General features: G+C 39.4%; 1 protein-coding gene across 10 annotated transcripts in view; it reads right to left on the bottom strand.

Moving 5' to 3' along the window:
• LOC117581793 (GTPase-activating protein skywalker) overlaps window positions 1-18304 on the bottom strand; it is a 40886-nt gene that overhangs the window by 12156 nt on the left and 10426 nt on the right. For 2 of the 10 annotated variants that reach the window (XM_034269225.1, XM_034269228.1), the window contains exon 1: window positions 13744-14118. In XM_034269225.1, the coding sequence (XP_034125116.1) occupies window positions 13744-13894 (151 nt within the window). In that variant the 5' untranslated portion in view covers window positions 13895-14118. Of the gene's footprint in view, window positions 1-1339; window positions 1885-13743; window positions 14119-18304 lie in introns of those variants that run through there. The other 8 variants (XM_034269229.1, XM_034269233.1, XM_034269226.1 and 5 more) reach the window with 7 other exon arrangements.

The raw sequence follows: 18304 nt of genomic DNA, 5'->3' as shown, positions 1-18304 counted from the left end.
CCATATTGATTAGCTATCTGGACGGGGTAATTGATTGCAGTGCGGACAACTCACATTACAGCAAAACGACAGACAGCTGATCGATTTTTGCATGGACACTCTCCAACAGTTATCTATCGCTGGGTGTTATCTTGCTCCACCGATAAGCATAAAAACAGCGTCATATCAATATCATCAGTCAACGGCAAATCAGTTACAAACTTGGCAATTCTTTGATTTATTTACTCTTTCGAGCTGTGCAGTTTTTTCTGTAGTTTTACAATGCAATTCACGTTACAAAAATATCATAAAAAATCATTTAGTAACCAAATGCAGATGCAAATGACAAAAGAACAAACGATAAGAGAGTAGATAGGGATGGGGGATTGTGTTTTCATTGCTATTTGAAATGCAATAACAATAAAAACTGGTATAATTGAGTGTCCCTTGTCTCTCTCTCACACAGCTTGTGTGGGTAATTAATCCCCTACCCATTTTATACAGCATCCACAGCCGATCCATTTGCATTTTTCAAGCAACAAATATGGAAGTGGAGACTGAGGGGACTTATCTTATGCAACCTTCCACTCACAACAGATGCGGTCATTTTCCTATCAAGGCAATCAATTTCATTTGTGTTTGTGGCAAGACAAAAACCCCACACAAAATGCCTCATAATGTTACACAAATCTAAATGAATCTAATCGCTGCATGCATTAATCACATATTTTAAGTACCAACCAATCTGAAATCAGTTCTCAAATGTTTTATCATTAAATTCAGCAATTATTTGGCAATTCCAATCGGTTTTAAACGGCTAAATACTCCCAGATCGTTCATTGTTTTTGCGTGATTTGAATTGGGAAAACATTTTACACATTCAACAGATTGATTTACATTTTTTGTTTATATATGTATTTTTTCTATTCTGCGTTAATTCCTTTCCATTTGTGTTAAAAATATTTAAAATTGTTCCCTCAATCAATCCCACCCAATTGTTTATTTTGTTCAACTTCCCGTTTCCGTTTTAACAATTCTCAGAAGTGAATCAGGGACACAAAATGCTAAATAAATAAAGCATTTGCAGCGTTCATAATTAAATTAATATTATTAAAATATAACCTAATTAGCATTCACGTTTTGAATAAATGAGTCGCACATTTATTTTTAATTAAATCACATTGTATATCATTTTGTGTAAAGGAATTTACCTTTATATGAAATAAAGTAAAAATTTTACATTTTATTTTTGGTCAAATTTAAGCTCATCTTTTTGTCAATAATATTTTAATTTTTTGTTTTATTTTGTAGTTTGTTGGATGGATCGTTCTCGTCTGTTTAATGACTGGATTTTTATTACCTGGACTGAGCTGCCAGCACTGGCATTTGGTTGTGATATCATTCGAGCTGGCAGCTATGAAGAGCGGCAACTCGAAGAATTTGTCGCACTCGGGATCGACGTAGACGCTGCTCCGACGACTGCTAAACTGCTCCAAGTCTTTCAGTCCCAAGACTTTGCCAACCATCTTTTAATGTTACGTTTGATGTTCCTGTTTCTGTTTCAGTTTCTGTTTCCTTTCGTGTGTCTTTTCCGTTTCTGTTTCTGTATTTCTGTTCTGTTGTTCGATTTACAGTCTTGTTTTTTTGATCACTTGATTTTTTGGCATCGAGAACTTTTCGCGCACAACAACCACAGCGATCGCGACCACATTTATGTAGATTTTGTCAGTCTCCTTCTCCTCAGCGCACGTTCGATTCTTCTCCTTCGTTTTTTGTTTCTTCTCGCGATGCCTTTTATTGTTTTAATTTATTGCGATCTGCAATTTGCTTTTGTCGTTGTCATTCGTCGTGCCAGCAGCAGCACTTGAATTTAATTTGCAACACATTTAAATTTTCAATTCACATTGTTTTCCTTTATTTTTGGGGTATTTTCAAATTCATTTCAATATTTTTACACATTTATCGCCTGGCGGTAGGGTGAGTTGAAAGATATCGTTAACAAGCGAAAGGAGTGAGCGAGACACTCGCGTCGCGTCTCCCTCGGTTGCCCTTTGGTAAGCAGCAGCAGCAGCAACAACAACAACAACAACAAATGTATACGGGTGGTAGGCCTACGTGCGGAGCGTTCGAATGCGTTCAATGTTCTCATGGGGCGGCCCGGCTAGCAGGCCGGTTTCATGCTGCTTTCTGAATGAAACCAAACCAAAAAGCTTAAATGGGTGGTCGTGGAGAGCGCGAACAAAATGAGAGCGGTAAATGTCTAGTGAGAGTGCAGGCACGCGAGCGGCGTAAAGCCCATTGCGCATGGGTGGAAGTGGGAGTGAGTGAGAGTGCAATAAAGCGAGCGCGCAAATCAAAGCTTCGAGCGCATCGTGTGGGCTTGGGGCGAGAGATAGAGTGGGAGAATGTGGTGCATGGGGTGGGTTCTACACTGAAAGACATGAAAGAGGGCATCGCAGTTTCTGCTGATATTGAAGGTGAGGAATTGGAGAAAATAAATCTATCTCAACATTTATCTGTTGCTCTGAAGATTATTTCACACTCTTCAGCATGTGCAGTGTCCCCAAAGAAATGGAGAGCTGGGAGTGTGTGTGTGTGTGCCAACAGCAAATAAGCTTTTTACATCAAAGAGATCGCACTTGCGCAAGATCATAACCTGGTGGCGCGTGTGAGCTTTTTACTGTTTATACGTCTATCTCCCTCTCTCTCTCTCTCTCTCTCTCTGCCGTATTCTATTTTCTGATTGCCTGCCTACTTTTATTGTTTCTGCTGTTCTTTTTGCGAGTGTGTTTTGTTTGTTTCTAATTCTCTGGCAGCAGCAGCCGAGGCAGCGGCGCGTTTGTCGGCGCCATAGAGCAAACAGCTGTTTTCTGTTGTGCTCTCTGCTATTCGCTTTGCATCTTTGCTTTATCTACGAACCGCGGGGCAGAGGGTCTACCCAAATCCTAGTGTAAATGCTTTTATAAATAGCACTTTTGTGGGAAATTTCGCAAGCACATGCTCTGCTTGGAAAATCCCAGGAAATATTTCTTGCTGTAACCATTTGCGCTGGCATTCTTTCGGCATACGTAATGTGCGTTTAGGGCTGCGCTGCCAACTTGTTTATGGGCAGGGAAAGTAAATACAATTTATGACCATTTTTCACAGCCAACAACTCTTTGAGCTTTGCTGAGAAAATTGTACAAATATTTGTGTGCCAGCGCCTGGAAAATGTCGACATTCCTCTGCACCACACGACTTACTCCCCTTGGAAAGAAAATTTAAGGGGAAACCTCAGTTGTGAGGCATTTTTGCTGCTGAGCCAGACAGACATTTGAAAGCAGAAATTATAAGGAAAAATAAAAAAGAGTATTCAAAATTTAAAAAAATATTACTCAAAGTTCTGACCGCAGAATATTGATCAGAAATAAACCGAAAGAGCAACATTCTAGCCTTCAATACCACTTTACTTTACTTTATACTTTCAACTGCAAATATTTAGTGTTTTCCATTGATCTAGAGACCCATAGACCCCGTTCCGAAAGCCCACAAACTCAATTTACAACATTTCCAAACAAAGTCTCACGTGAGCAGCTTCCTGCCTGCCTGCCTGCCTGCCTGCCTGCCTGCCCCACCGCAAACGCATTTCAACACAACATTTTCGTTTCGTTTGTTTGTTTATATTTTTTCCTACGCTGATCCTCTGTTGATCTTTTTTTAGCGTATACGAAAATTGATTTTTCATATGTTTCGTGAGGCGAAATAAAATTAAGTCAAAGCCCACGCGATTCTTGGCCATTTTGTGCGGAACACAAAAATGCTGAGCGTCTGCAGGTTTTGCCACCCATGCCAGGAGGCCAAAAGATGAATTAACCAACAATTATTTTAGAGGAAAACCCAAACAGAATATAAAAAGCTAATGCCAATTATCTGCGACTTGGCTGTATCGGATTCTGTTTTATATTCCTTGGGGGTTTGCGAAATTTATGAGAGTGGCCAGGAGATTGCCAAGAATTCTGGCGACACTTAAGTTGTTGCAAACAACAAACAAGCAAACACCCCAAGTTGGTCACTCATAAGTGAGGTCTGGTCTGGGGCAAATCAAGGAGCCAATAAAGATACTACCACAATACGCCAACAAAGCGCCTAATTGCACTCTAATTGGCCACAGTGAAGTGGCCGTAAATAAATTATAGTTAAAGATTGCCAAGTCCATATCTTTACGAACCCTTTTGCTGACAGGCCAGAGCTCAAGAAAGATAAATTTACATAAGAGTCCAGATCCAGAAGTTGTCAATTGATTCCGATTATTTTTCGATTATTTTGTATGGTAATTGACGTAGTTTATTAATCAATTCGTGAGTTTCTTCTAATGCGATTAGCACGAATAGCTTTAATAATCGTTAATTGTGGAATCTTGAACATTTCGAAGCTATTGTTAGATGAGAGAAATTCCAACGAATTGATTGGAAAACAAATGAAAAGTCTCTCCCTCTCTCTCGCGGGATTTTGGCAAACAAATCTGTGCATAAAATAGAATCAAATTATTGTGACATGATCTAATGTGCAATTTTTAGTTGGCGGAAACAATAAAATTAAGCCGAATCGAACGTACGTAGGAGACAGACACAACGACACATTCTGGGCATGCAAATTGCAAATGCAATTTATTAGATTTCTACGACATTTGCCACCGAATCGGTTGGCTAAGGGTTCGAAGAGTTGGATACCCTGGCAGATCGAACAGCAGCGAAGAGCGTGACTCGACACGCACAAGCGAATGCGACCAAAGAGAATGCCCAAGAATTTTGCACGGAAATCCGAATACCCCCACCTGACCAGGGTACAACAATTGCCGGCGGCTGCAGCTAAATATATAATTTGAGAAAAGTTTCCCCCAAAGTTCAAGCGATTTTCCTTTTTGGCACACTCTGCAGATGAATGTTGTTATTGCCGAGTGTTTTGTTTGTTGTCTCTTGTTTTCATTTCCAAATTGTAGACGTACATTTTCCGCTTAATTGCAGCGCACAGCAGCAGGCGTCATTGGGTGTGCCTCAGGGGAAAGACCTTCGAAAGGTGTACAACATAAGTTGATGCAATTAATTGTGAAAAAAAGATGAATCATGAGGGGGGGAAATATCATTTCTAAGGCACATTTTCAGGCTTTTCGATTTGTTTAACGATTTGCAGAGCTATTGGTGATCAGAACAAAGTTCCCTGAACTTTTCCTGCAAGCATAAAATATATTAAAAAGAATATTTAAGTCTCCTTTTTTGCTTTTCTTTTATAAATTGTCCTCGCGACTTGCAAATTAATACGTTCATCGTTGAGTAATTTTGTAAGATCAATTTCAATATTTATCCAATCGATTTGAATAATTTGAGCTTACAAATTTTGATTTTAGATACAGATACGATATATAATATTCACATCAATTTAGCTCTGAGAACGGAGAACGGAGAACAGAGCGGGGGGGAATGGTCAACGAGCCCGCTTGTGATTCTGCTGCTGCCTGCGGCAGCCTCCGGCTTTGGGGGCTGCTGTCAGATTGTTCAGATTGTTTAGCGAGTGCTATAAATATCTTTGACCGATCGTGAGTTTCCTATTTGTCAATTAGCAGGCGTGTTCGCTTCATATTTTCGTTGTGTTTTTGGACTATATTACGAGGGACGAGGCACATGACAGGCGCGACCTTTGGTTCGAAGTGGGAGTGCTATGGGGTACGCCTCCTCCTCGTGGGTTGAACATTCGCAAATGAATCTTAATTGAGATTCGTTGGGGATCGTATAAAGTTCGCTTTAAGTGGGTGGTTCTCTCTCTCTCTCTCTCTCTCTCTCTGAGAGAGAACCACACCACACCACACCATATTGGAAATTAATTAAGTTATTGCCGTGTTAAGTGCATTGATTAGAACGCCTTATGGGCGCCTTTTTGAGCCTGGCACGGAGTTTTGTTTTCTTCTGATGATTTTTTGCAGTTGCGCCTGCATATGTTGAACAAAAAAAAAACAAAACGAAACTGGTTTCAGCGTTCAGCTTCTGTTATTGCACTTAACTTGAATTGATTTCGGAATTAAATATTCAATTGACTCGGCAGTCTCTTCTCTCTTTGTCTTTCTACAACACGTTTCGTTTTATTATGGGCATAATTTTGCATTCAATTATTGTTTAAAACACACACAAGTTCATTCAGTTTCCATTTTGCTCTGGAAAAGCTGTATGAATTGTTGTAAATTGTCCTTAAGTAGCAGATGTTAAATAAACCTTATGGTTGTACATTCATTTAGGGAACTATAAAGGCTAATGCTATGTAAGATTGGGCGCTGATTTTTCATAGATTTCTACACAATGCTTCTTTCTATCTTTCACCCTAACAAAAATCAACCTGATTGAATGAGTTGTAAAGTTGGAAAAAAACGCAAAAATGTATTTGGGGTACCCTTTGGTATTTTACAGAAAATTCACCAAAAGAAGGAGTATATTTCTCTTGTTTTATTAGAGTTTGGCGATCCTTTGGACATGAAAGTGAATTCTCTACACTTCTAGATAATCAACCAAAACGTGCCCCAGCTTTATGGCAGTTATATCTGAGTTAGGCGCTTCTTTTCGCTTGCTTATGTCTGGCAGCAAAAGCATTCGTCGAGTGGCACCGTTGGGAGGGCGCACACATGGCGTATGCGTAATCGAAAGCAACGCACATTCATCCATCAACGCTGCAGATTGTAGCATTGACTGACTGACTGACTGACCATTGAACGCAAACGCACGAGACTATTTGCACACATCGAAAATGTTGTACATAAACGCAAATATGTACATATGTATTTGTGTACGTAAAATGTATGTATTTATGTACATTTCGTTGCTGCTGTTTATCGCACTCGGGGTGTATTTTTTGCTTGTTTATTTTAGAGTTTGGCAGCTAGGCGTGATAATTAACGAGCCGTGATTTAAAAGTCGATTCGCTTTTAATGTGCATTTCAGATTGCAGTTTTTGGAGGCTGCCCCCAAACACACACACACACACACACACACACACACACACAGTGCGCTGTATTTGTATAGACACACGCTCTACATAACAATGTAAAGTAATTACGTTGACACGCGACTCGTTTCGACAAACTATTTCAATTGATCCGACTGTCTGTTCGTCTGTCTATTTTCTCGATTTTCCTTTTCCACTGCGTGATTTCACAGTTGACAACTTTCTGGGCTTTGAGTGCAGCACACGGCCGTAAAGTAAGAGCGAGCGACCGCAGCGCCCGAGGGTTGAACTGAGACTGTGGCAGAGGTTGCGCTCGCCGTGTGCGATCGGGAGAGCGCGCGCAGAAAACAGGTGAACGATGCAGCGACACACTTGTGTGATCTGCAAAGCTCTTGGCCGCAAAAGCTCTCCACTTAAAAGCTCTCGAAACTGAAGTTTTCACTTGTGTTGTTTTCCACTCTCCGGAAAGTTCGTTCAACTTCGTTTGGCTGGAGATTTGGGGGCGCGTCTGAGCTGAGAGCGTTGGAGTTGTGCGGGAGTTCCACATGGAGCTGGTGGGGGATATGTTTGAGGATTGGTTCAGGATGTTGGCTGGGAATTACTTATCGAAGCTGTTTTATTATCGTAGAACAAGTCTGTGAAATGTTTCTGGTTGAAAGTTCTTTAGCAGTTCGAAGATTATTTATGTTCCAAGTTCACACAGCAGAGTACATCTCTCCATAGTTAAGTGGTTCATGGATTAGTTATGGGACAACTTCTGCCAAGGTATTTGCCATAACAGCTGCCGGAACGGAACTGCTGTTTAAATTCTTTGCAATTAGCCACCGAAGCGGCGCGGCGCGGCGCGGCGTGTGCAATGCAAATGCCAAGCGAACTCAACTCAAACAAATCATTCGAGTCGTAAACGGTTTGTTTATTCAAATCGAAAATAATCATATTAATCGTTTGATTACTACGATTTTAAATGCTTTTGAAATGAACCCACTCGTACTAGCACTTTTAATTCTATTTTTATTGTTGCATTGTTTGCTCTTTGTTTTTGTTTCTCTGTTGATCCTGTGCTCTGGGAGGTGTGGAGAGTTGAGTTGAGTGATCAGAATATAATGTAGAGCCACAATGGATGGTTTACTGAACAGAAAAGTCAATACACACGCAAATGATAATAGTTCTATAGGAAGAACTTTGAAGTCCACACAGTCGCAGCTCCACCTAAGTGCAGGCATCTCTCTTGCGTTTATTGCAATACTTTAAGCTGGCATTAAGTTAAATATTCAATTTTAAATTAATCAATATTCAATTCACTTGAATCCCCCAACCTTTTCAATTTCATTTCCAACAGCCATCAGCAATGTTCTGCAGCCGACAGTGTGCCACACTAGCGTCCCGAAATTACCATGCCAGCGCCACAGTTAATTAACAAATTTAAAGCATACTTTCAGGCAGCCACAAACCGGGCGGAAAGGCAATTATGATGCGAACATCGTGCTCGAAAGCAAATGCAAAGTAAATTAAATCAGCGTGCAGAGGGAGTGGGCGGAAAGTGCAAATGAATATAAAGTTTTATGAACCAAAATTAAGAGCAAAAGTGTGTTAAAAATGCGAGTAATTGCCGGGCAACAATGCAGCGAGAAAATAATTTATTTTTTATCATTCCCATTTACTTCTCCTCTCTTTTGCTTCGTGTTTTGGCTTTTATCAACGCAGAGACATTTGAAAACTCAAAGAGCAAGTAAACAAAAGCCAAAAGATTACCGAGTGCGTGACGTTTAGTGACCTCAAAGATATACGACATGTAGATAGATATATACTCTTGTTGTATCTGCACATACTATATCTGATTAGTAGCGCCGCTGTTGACAGCAGGGGGCCAGCCAGCCAAAAGCGCTGAAAGAAAATACGAAAAATCGTACAAGAAATTGCATTTGAGGGACGCACTTCAGCCGCTTGTTTGATGGATTTTGCGCATTATTTCTGTGGATTGTTTGTTGGATTTAGCTTCATATAAAAAGAGGTCTGTGTGCGTGCAAAAGTCCAACAGATGTTCAAATATTTATTGATAACTTTCAATTGGATTTCATAGGTGTCTATTTTGATGGAAAGTAAACCCTACACTACCGCTTCCATCTTCGTTCAATAAAGCAATGTGTCACTCAAGTTTGCTTTCCCATAGCTTCCATAACAAAAAGACCTTCCGTTTGGCCCTAATTACGATGAAGAACCAAACCGACGTGCATGAGATCTGCCGTCACGCAAAGTGTCGTGCTCGGGGGGGGGGGCAATGTATGGCCACTTCCCCAGCACTTGTCTCCTCAAACACCCATCAGCCATCCACCTTCATCAACTTGCAACAGACCAAAGCCGTCGCCGATTGTTTTATGCGACCCAAAAGATCAAAAGGCCGACGACATGTGGGCGTGTGATCTGAGGATTTGAACTCTGAACTCGCGGCAAGAAATATATATATAAAAATATGATGAAAGAGCAGGATAGAATCTGCCAATGATTGGTTAACATTTTGAGCAAAAACTTGACAAATTTGTCATTTTGTTATATTTTTTAGCATTGATCTTTGAAGTGACAGCATAAAGATTGATGTTATAGTTAATCGTTGTGGCAAAAACTATGTTTACGTTCCTTTATCACGACAAATTGTGTGCTTCAACTGGTTCTGATTCGAGTCATAAAAGCTGCAAATGTTCCAAATGATATATCTAAAAACTATACAAATTTGATCAAAATATTCGCCTTATGGCACAAAATATTCCTTCAATTTCTAATCATTTTCTAATTGTGTTAATCTAATCAAACAAGCGTCAAAAACTCTAAAAACTTTAAAGCAAATTCAGTTAGCAACTCCCTCCCCCAAAGAGATTCTCTGGGGGTTCCAATCATTTGATTTTTACTTTCATTCTGGTTCAGCGGTCAAATCGGTCAAAAGATTCGCCAAGAATGAATCAACAACAAAAACAACAGCAAAAAACACATCAAAAATGTATATCCGAAAGAAGAAATTTTGCAGACTTTTAAACATAAAAGAAGAATACAAATTGCAACAAAATTAACTAAAGAAAGTCCTCTTGAAAGTGAGTAAAACAAGAAATGAACTAAAAATAAAGACAAAACCAAAACAGAGCAGAAAACAAAGAGAAAACGAGACAGAAGAGCTGCAGATACACTGCCAAGTCGATTGGTAGTTGCCAATGATCAGTCGTTGCCTTGATGGGCTTCTACGGACTTTCATTCGACTCGTTCCTATGTTGATTCAATCCCTCCTGTGTTCCCTCGTTCCCGTGATCGTTCGAATATTTTCCGTATATTTTCAGCAGTTAACAGCTGCATAAGTGGTTTACTTATAGATTTGAGTCGGTTACAGAATGCTGAGCAAAATTCTTTCGCGGCAGGCACACTTTTCGTCCATTTTCAGAGGCAGTGGCGGCAGCACGTGCTTTCGGCTCGGGCACAGATGGGGCAAGGTGTCTGGTTGGGGGGGGAGGGCGTGGCCACACAATTTTAAAACAGTATACAAAATATATAAATGGAAAATTTTCCAAGCGAAATGCAAAATATTTGAATATTTCATTGAATATTTTGTTGTGTGGAAAAAACATTTTCCAATCGCGCACAAGTGGATCATAAAAACAAATTCCTTTAAATTAAAATTTATGCCTCTCGATTTTGTGTTGTTGCTTGCCTAAAACATAATTTCATTTGGCATTAAAAAGCAAAACAAAAACGTATTTTCCCCTTGCACGTCAGCGGGGTGCTCCCCAGGCAGGCTTGGGCAGGGGGAAAATATTCTGTTTCCATTTTCGCTTGCGTAAGCAAAAGTTGTATTATTGCTGGCAAACAACAAATAAATCCTCGATTTTAAGCCATCAAAATAATTATTTCTTTTCGAGTTGTTGCTGCAGATGGCACGTGGCGTGTGCGACACACAAAATAAGACCCAACCAGCCATAAATACATATAAAAATATTTAAAATTAGCTTAGGCTGTGCGACTATGGATAGATGCGATTGGTCATGCCACTTGACAGCTATCAGAGACACTGGAATTGGATGGGTTTTCAAAGTAAATGCAGTCCGGGAACCATCAATTGTTTGCTTTGAATTGTCATTAATTGTATAACATAAATCTAGAAATATTTTAACACATTTTCAGCGCATATTTTTCGCTTAAATTAATTGGAACATCTAAGCAAAATTAGCCTCAAAATTGCTACCATAATTCTGCTTTGAAATAACATTTTGTATCCCATTATGCCCAATCACATGCGCCGCAGCTGATTTAAATTGGGGGAAAACACCGAAACATAAGCAGAAAAACCCACAACAGGAGCAAAAGTGATGATGAAAATGTTTGCATTTATTTATAAACAAATTAATTGGATGCCGGCCAAGAGTGCCATAAAAACGTGAATATTTTTATTTGTTTGCCCACTCAGAGCGGCTGCCGCTCCGCATATAAAATATTGAATCTTCTTTATGAAATATAGATCGAAATAATATCGAAGGAGTGTGTATCTGGGTATCCATTGGGTAATATTCTAATCAACCTACGCAGCAAGCGAAGGCAACCCGTGGCGTGATTTTATACGAATAATCAATTTCAATTTTCTTTTGCAAAGAACACATTTTCCTTGATGTATGTACCAGATATAATTGGGTTTTATCCATTTATCCCCATGTGCATGGCTCATTATTTTGTAAATCAAAATCAAGGCCAATGTCGTCGCGAGGGAGGAATATTTGCGCTGGGGGAACACGAGGCTGGAGGAGCTGGTAGAGTGCCCCACTAATGGTTCGATTCGCTGGTATCGCCTGATTGCATATGGAATTGAAATTGCATTTAGTGGCTTTTGCCATTTGGCAGACTGACAAACGAGGGTGGCACAAGCAGTTTGCAGTTGGCGGAGCAAAGTCTTAAATAACTCAAAGATAGCCTCAGAAAGTTCTCCAATATTCTCAGTTTAATTGCAGAATTTTTACTTCACTGCTCAATCATTTTCTTGCGCCTCTCTCTCGGTCCAAGTGCAAGTACGAATTTATTCAATATCCAAATAGCCATTCGCCCCGCCATAAACCATAATCGAGTGCAGCGTAAACAGAATTTTGTTTAATGCAATTGGCTTTGATGGCATCAATCGAATTTGCAGCTTTTCTGGCAACTTATCATCACTTTTGCTTTGCTTTTCCTTCGACAATATTATTGTTTGCTCAATTTTGGGTGTACCCTTTTCGAGTTCGTGTCTCTTTCGAGTTTGCTTTAAGTGTAGGAAAATTCTCCGAAATTCTGTTCCAGCAAGGGCAGAAATTTCGATGTAAAAATCATACACGTATGTAAAGTGCAATTTGCATTTTTAAACACAAATAAACGGAAAGGAATTCGATTGAATAAATAAAAGAATTTACTCATACAGGGCAGGGCACACACAATGCGATGCTTTATAGCAAAAGGAGGTGCAAAAACCCAACTCGAAGAGACCACAGAGAACAGAGCCAGATGGCATTAATTTGACAGGCGGTTGCCGTCGGCTTTTTCATAAATAAATACAAATATTTTGCGTGCTGTAATAGCCAACGAAAAGAAAAAATATATATAAAAATGCACAGAGACTGCTGAATCTCTTCGGCGCGAAATAAACCCGTTGGGGTTTCTGTATATGCCTTGGAGGCAGCAGACTGCTGAGAGGAAATATTATTGCAAATGCCTGTAACAAAATTGATTGTACTCGAATTTTGCACGAAACGTAATTAAAAAGAAAACAAATATGCTTTACGGGCACAAAAGATATAAATTACAATTTTCTACTCAATAACAAAAGCACATGTGCTCGAGGATCGTCTGTGGATCATTCGTTTGCGTGGGCACCTGAAGAATCATTAAAATCCCTTCGTTTTTTTTTGCACTAAATTTTCCGAGCAAGAAAAGATCATTTAAATTTAATCACCAATTTTTTGTTGCTTGCTTTTATTATTCTGTATAATTTATCTTGTTTATTTGCATCAGTTTTCAATTGTAAACAGCAAAAGATATAACTTTGATGAGTGGCAATGGAAGGGTTGTCATAATTCCAGTGTTTTTTGGCAATAGCCATTTTTTGGAGGATTAATTTATGAACAAATGTGTTTTGGCTAATGCCTAAGTTATACAAAATATGTAGCGCTAATGTGTATCTGTAACGTGTAGCCGCAACGAGTACTAGCAACGAGCTACAGCAACGAGTAACGAGTGTACTCAGCCTAAGGTTTCGGGCTGCACACTTAATGCAAAGAATTAAAATATGCCAGTGTCGGTATTACAATCATTTAAGCCCCCCTGAGATTTACGATTCATTGCAACGAGTCTACGACTTTCATGCCAACAAATTGGACAATTATTAGGTGGGGCAACTTGGATTTAATGGCATCTTGAACATATCCTTTTGGCACTTGAATTAATATCAATTTCCCAACTTAAACGATCGATTTTAGACGGTTGTGTACTGCTCTCAAGCGGTACGGATTGAAAAGCGTTTGAGTGAATTTTGTTGATGTTTAAAATACAATTTTTGTTTGACTTTTTGGTGCTAAAATTATATCGAACCTTTACGTTTATACATTTGACTACTACAGAGATTGCAAAGGTTTTGTGATGTCAATAAATGACTCGCCAAACTCTCACTGAAAAGGGATTTAAACGAATATTTTCCTGACACATTTTTAAGGGAAATTTATATATAAACTTTGGCACTTTTCTTAGGCCCCCAAGGAATATAATATAAATATATAATAATAAAGAAAAGTAGCCTTTACTCACCGGATGGCTTGGGCAGATTGTAAAAGTCAAGGGTTTTGATTTCCGAGGTCTCGACATGCGGTGCAAAACCCTCATACAGATCGCTCTCCTCCACAATGCCGCTCAATTTGTCGGCCTGTGCCGAGGCGTCTCCACTCCGATGGTATGGCATCTTTTTGGCCAGGTTTGCAGTTGTCTTTCCCCTCCCTTTGGGTCAACTGTTTTCTGTTTTGATTTTGATTGTGGCTCAGAGACCAATCTGTTTGTGGGTGGCGGCAATCGATGAGTAAATCTCCTTCGTTGTTACTTTTTACTTTTTTGTGTTGTATGACTAGAAAACTTGTTTATAAATTTATACAATTTATGTTGTTAAATTTGTTGTTCCTTTTTTGTTGCTCCTTGGTTGTCCTTTTATTTTTCTTTTGGTGGAAACAATTGCTTGAATCTTTCTTCTTTTGAGTAATTTAATTTTTGTTTGTTTGTTTCTTAGCAAAGTTATGGAGACAGAAATACTCCAATACGATGATGCCGCGCAGAATTCATTATAATGAACGATTTAGGACAAATACAGCGAGAGCATAGCTGTGTTATAGATACAATAATCGAATCGAAGGTGTGTAGGCGTGCTGCTTCCAAGTCTGCAAAAGAAAGCGTGAAAATTTATTTATTATTTCAATTCGATTGTTTTCCAATTGCATAAACAATTAAGCCTGGCAGTCAATCAACATCAAGATAGCATTTGTGGAGGGAAATCCTTGCCGAATGGACATCCAAAAATCGTAATCGGTTCAATGACATGGATCCATCCACAAAATGTTGATTGTAGAATAATGCGAAAGGCGCCACTGGCCCATAAAATACTTGGACCGGCATTAATTGCGGGGCCAGCCATAAAAAAAAAGCCAACTGGTCAGATTTATAATATATATATGTCGATACATATGTATACATATTTTGTACATAAAATGTACGAGTGGCAATTTGATTTTGCAGCAGCAGCAGCAGCAGCCGGTTTGATTTCTAATTAAACCAAACAAAAATACTGAGCATGAGAATTGAGAAAAACCGGCACAAATATTTCATTTTGCCATAAACATTCGCTACTCACTTATAATATACTACGAACTTGGTAAGCAATTTATTTAAATAAACAATTTCATGTGATTTTGTATGAAACATTTTGGTAAATTTCGATTGAGATAAATCAGATAAGAGCTGAAAGATATGGCTAAAAAAGAAGATGACTGAATAACAAAATATAATTAATAAACGGAGATGCTAAATAAGTACGAACTAATTAGGAAGATAACAGAATGAAATTCTTAAAAGAGAATATAAAAATCAAAGCAAAATAAAATACCATAAAACAATCTTAACAATCTTTGGCTCCTAATATAAATGGAAATTTGATCGAAATAATATTTTCTAGTATTATCTTTCCCTCTCCATGCCGTCGTTCTGCTTAAATAAATATAAAAACTACCCTAGAAAAGCGTTGTAATAAATTAAAATAAATTCACCCTCAAGTGCATTAAATCCGTATAATCTTTCCATTCACTTCAACAGCTTAAAGCCAATCAACGTAGACAAACGTTGCGTATACTTAATATGCCCACCTGCGGCCCTGGCTAGTTATGCTCAAGTCTCCTACTTATTTCTGTGATAAAAACAAAATTTAGGGCGGTCTCAATTACCCCCAAAACCTGCACTCGAGGGCTGGCAATTTACTTGGAAATGTTTTCCCCAGGAAAATAGAAAATTGAATTGCAAATTTCTAATGAAATGCTGAGGCAAACGCATTAAAAAATAAACAACAGCAGAGCAAAACTGAGAAGAAGTAAGGTGAAATATAAACAAAAACACGCAACCAACACCTCTGCCATATTATTTGTTTTTATTTTATATTTTTGTCATTTTTATTTGACACTCTTAATGATTTCCCCCCCCGCGTCAAGTGCCGGCGGCTACTCTTTGACTGACTGATGGACTAAGGGTAATCGGGGTAATGAGGAGGGGCTGCCTGTGGCTGGTGCTGGTTCTGCCAAGGGAGACATACATGGCTGATAGATCGCTGCGTTTGCTTGATTTCCGATGTCCGATAGAAGGTGTCGCAGCCAAACGACAAGCTGCCGTCACTTTAGTTTTGAGGCTAGACGACAGGTTGTGTGTTTGTGTGTGTACCCAAGGCGGTTCAGGAGGGAACTTTGCCATGCTAAGCAGATAGGAATATGTGTGTAGTGCGAGTAGCGAGTACTCGAAACGACTTCTAATTAATATGGAACGTTGCTTGCGTAATGTCTGGAGATGTCACAGTCAAAATACAAACAAAAAGTGGCCCAGATGAGCTTTTACAATATTTTCTTTAGTTTAAATCTCATTTTGGATCACCATTTCATGCATAAACGTTTGTTGGGGTCACCATTGCATTATCATGTGATTGTTGGGGTCACCATTCAACTGTAAATCTGCTGTTTCTGGATGCTAACTTTAAAACTGTCCATCAGCAAACAACTAAAGTTACTTTTTGTTCAAACATCCTTCGCATCGGGGTCACCAAAGTGCGCCTCTATCGTTAACAAAAGTATTTCATCCCATAAATCCCATCCCTTCTTATCTGTAAACACATAATAAGCCGGCAAACGGAGAACTCCAAAGGCACTGACACTATTCCGCGAATAAAATGTGAAACCACTTAAGCCTCTCATTAAGTTTGTCCAAACAGTTGCCATTTTGCATTACAGCGAATTTCAATTGAGAACTTGCTTCGCTTCGTTTCGATTGGTGTTGATGTGCAAGTCTCATATGTATGTCAATATTATGCTACGAGTAGTTTTCTAGTTTTTTTTTCAAGGTGCCTGCAAGCTTACATATGAGAATGTGTATTAGCCGCTGGCTTCCACTCGAATCGAATTATCTAAATGTTTTTTATAATACACCCAATTTAAGCTAATGAAATCAAACGGAGCGCAACTCAATTGAATTCAATTGGACAGTTCACAATGACTAAACTCCACACAAAACTAAGCCCCGGGACTGTGGGCTGTGGACTATGATTGAGCGGCCAGCCAGGGTACAGAAATGTTGCGCCATGAATCGATTAACTCTCCTCGAGTGTCCGGCGGCTGCTAATTAAAACGTTTATGCAAATGGTCTGACACGATGTCATGTCGCCGTGTCGCGAAATGTCAACCAAGAAAAGCTGCGAAAAGCGACAAAATGTCACAGATAAGATGACATGAATGGGAGGTAAAGTGGAACCAAAAGTTGCCAAAGTTTATAGTGCTTGAGCGATAATAATGGCTCGATGATACTTGGAAGAAATTCCACTGAATTCTTTGCTAACTTTAAAGAACTCTCCGAAGCAGATTTGAGCGCATAAAAGTTGTTTTTTTTTAACTTCCAAAATGGCAACCTCCTCTCGTTTCTCTTTCGATTCGCCTTTAAAGCAGTTTATATATGGCGTAGCCCCAACGCAACGCAGAGAGACACAAAAAGAACTCAATTAGAGGCACCAAAATAGCTCGTTTTACGCTGAATAAGCATTTAAATCATGCCAAACAGGTGTTAAGCATTTCTTTGGGTGCTAATCATTCGGCACAATGGGTTAATCGCCGCGGACAATTGACAGACACCCAAAGAGACATGCCACAAAATGTACGTAATGCTTGCTGCAATTTAAGGAAAACTTTTGAGGCTTCCAAGTAATTTTGCACCAGCAACAAGTTTGGGGAGATTTTTCTGCTCATGCTTCAGGCAGTCACACAAAAGTTCGTCAGTTCGATAAGCAGACGGGAGGGATCATGATGGATTATAATAGAATCAAGTGAACGAAAAGTAATCCTCATGAAATCGGAAATATTTCTTATTCGAACTTAAATGTAGTTGAGTGTGCAAAAAAATGAATTAAATTCCCTTGGAACTAGTACTGAAAATTCCTGAAAATTCCCAACAATTATTTGTTAGCCAGCAAAGACTCTCCACAAAAGGCTTGAAAACAAAGCACAAAATTCTCTTTAAAGAAATTTCTTTCTGCAACTTTTCGCCCAAAAACCCACCTCAAACCTCAAACCGCAAATAGTTATGAAAACTCATGACTGTCAAGTGTGAATGTGAATGTCCTTAAAAATTAATTACAGTGCCCAAAACAAGTGACATTTTGTGAAGTAAGTGGGTCACCTGTTAGGTACATTACATGTGTGCCCACCTCCCTTGAGGGTTACCGCCCAGTTCCCCCCTTTGCATGCGATTTGAGTGGGTGGAAATCGGTTTAGGCCACGCCTCGAGTGCGTCTCAAATGCGAACATGCGAAACTGGGCCAAGCAGCTGTTGGCTTTCCTTATCCTTGAGTGCGACACGAGTGCAATGTGCAATGTGCAATGACAGCGCTCCTTTTGCTTAGTTTTTATCCCTTAGAATTTCCGCTCTTAAGCCCCGCGGAGATGTTCCTACATTCGTTTTGAAAACTGTGTCAAATCGGTTTGGCGTGGTGCGGGAACTGGGTGGAAATTATGCCACTGCCTGGCTCTGTTGGTATACCCTTAGAGCAAAGGACGGGCAACGGCATCGACATCGCAGAATGTGG

This window comes from Drosophila guanche, unplaced genomic scaffold (genome assembly GCF_900245975.1).
Source record: "Drosophila guanche unplaced genomic scaffold, DGUA_6, whole genome shotgun sequence".
In the NCBI taxonomy this organism is placed as follows: domain Eukaryota; kingdom Metazoa; phylum Arthropoda; class Insecta; order Diptera; family Drosophilidae; genus Drosophila; species Drosophila guanche.
This window is presented reverse-complemented; position numbering and strand designations above follow the sequence as displayed.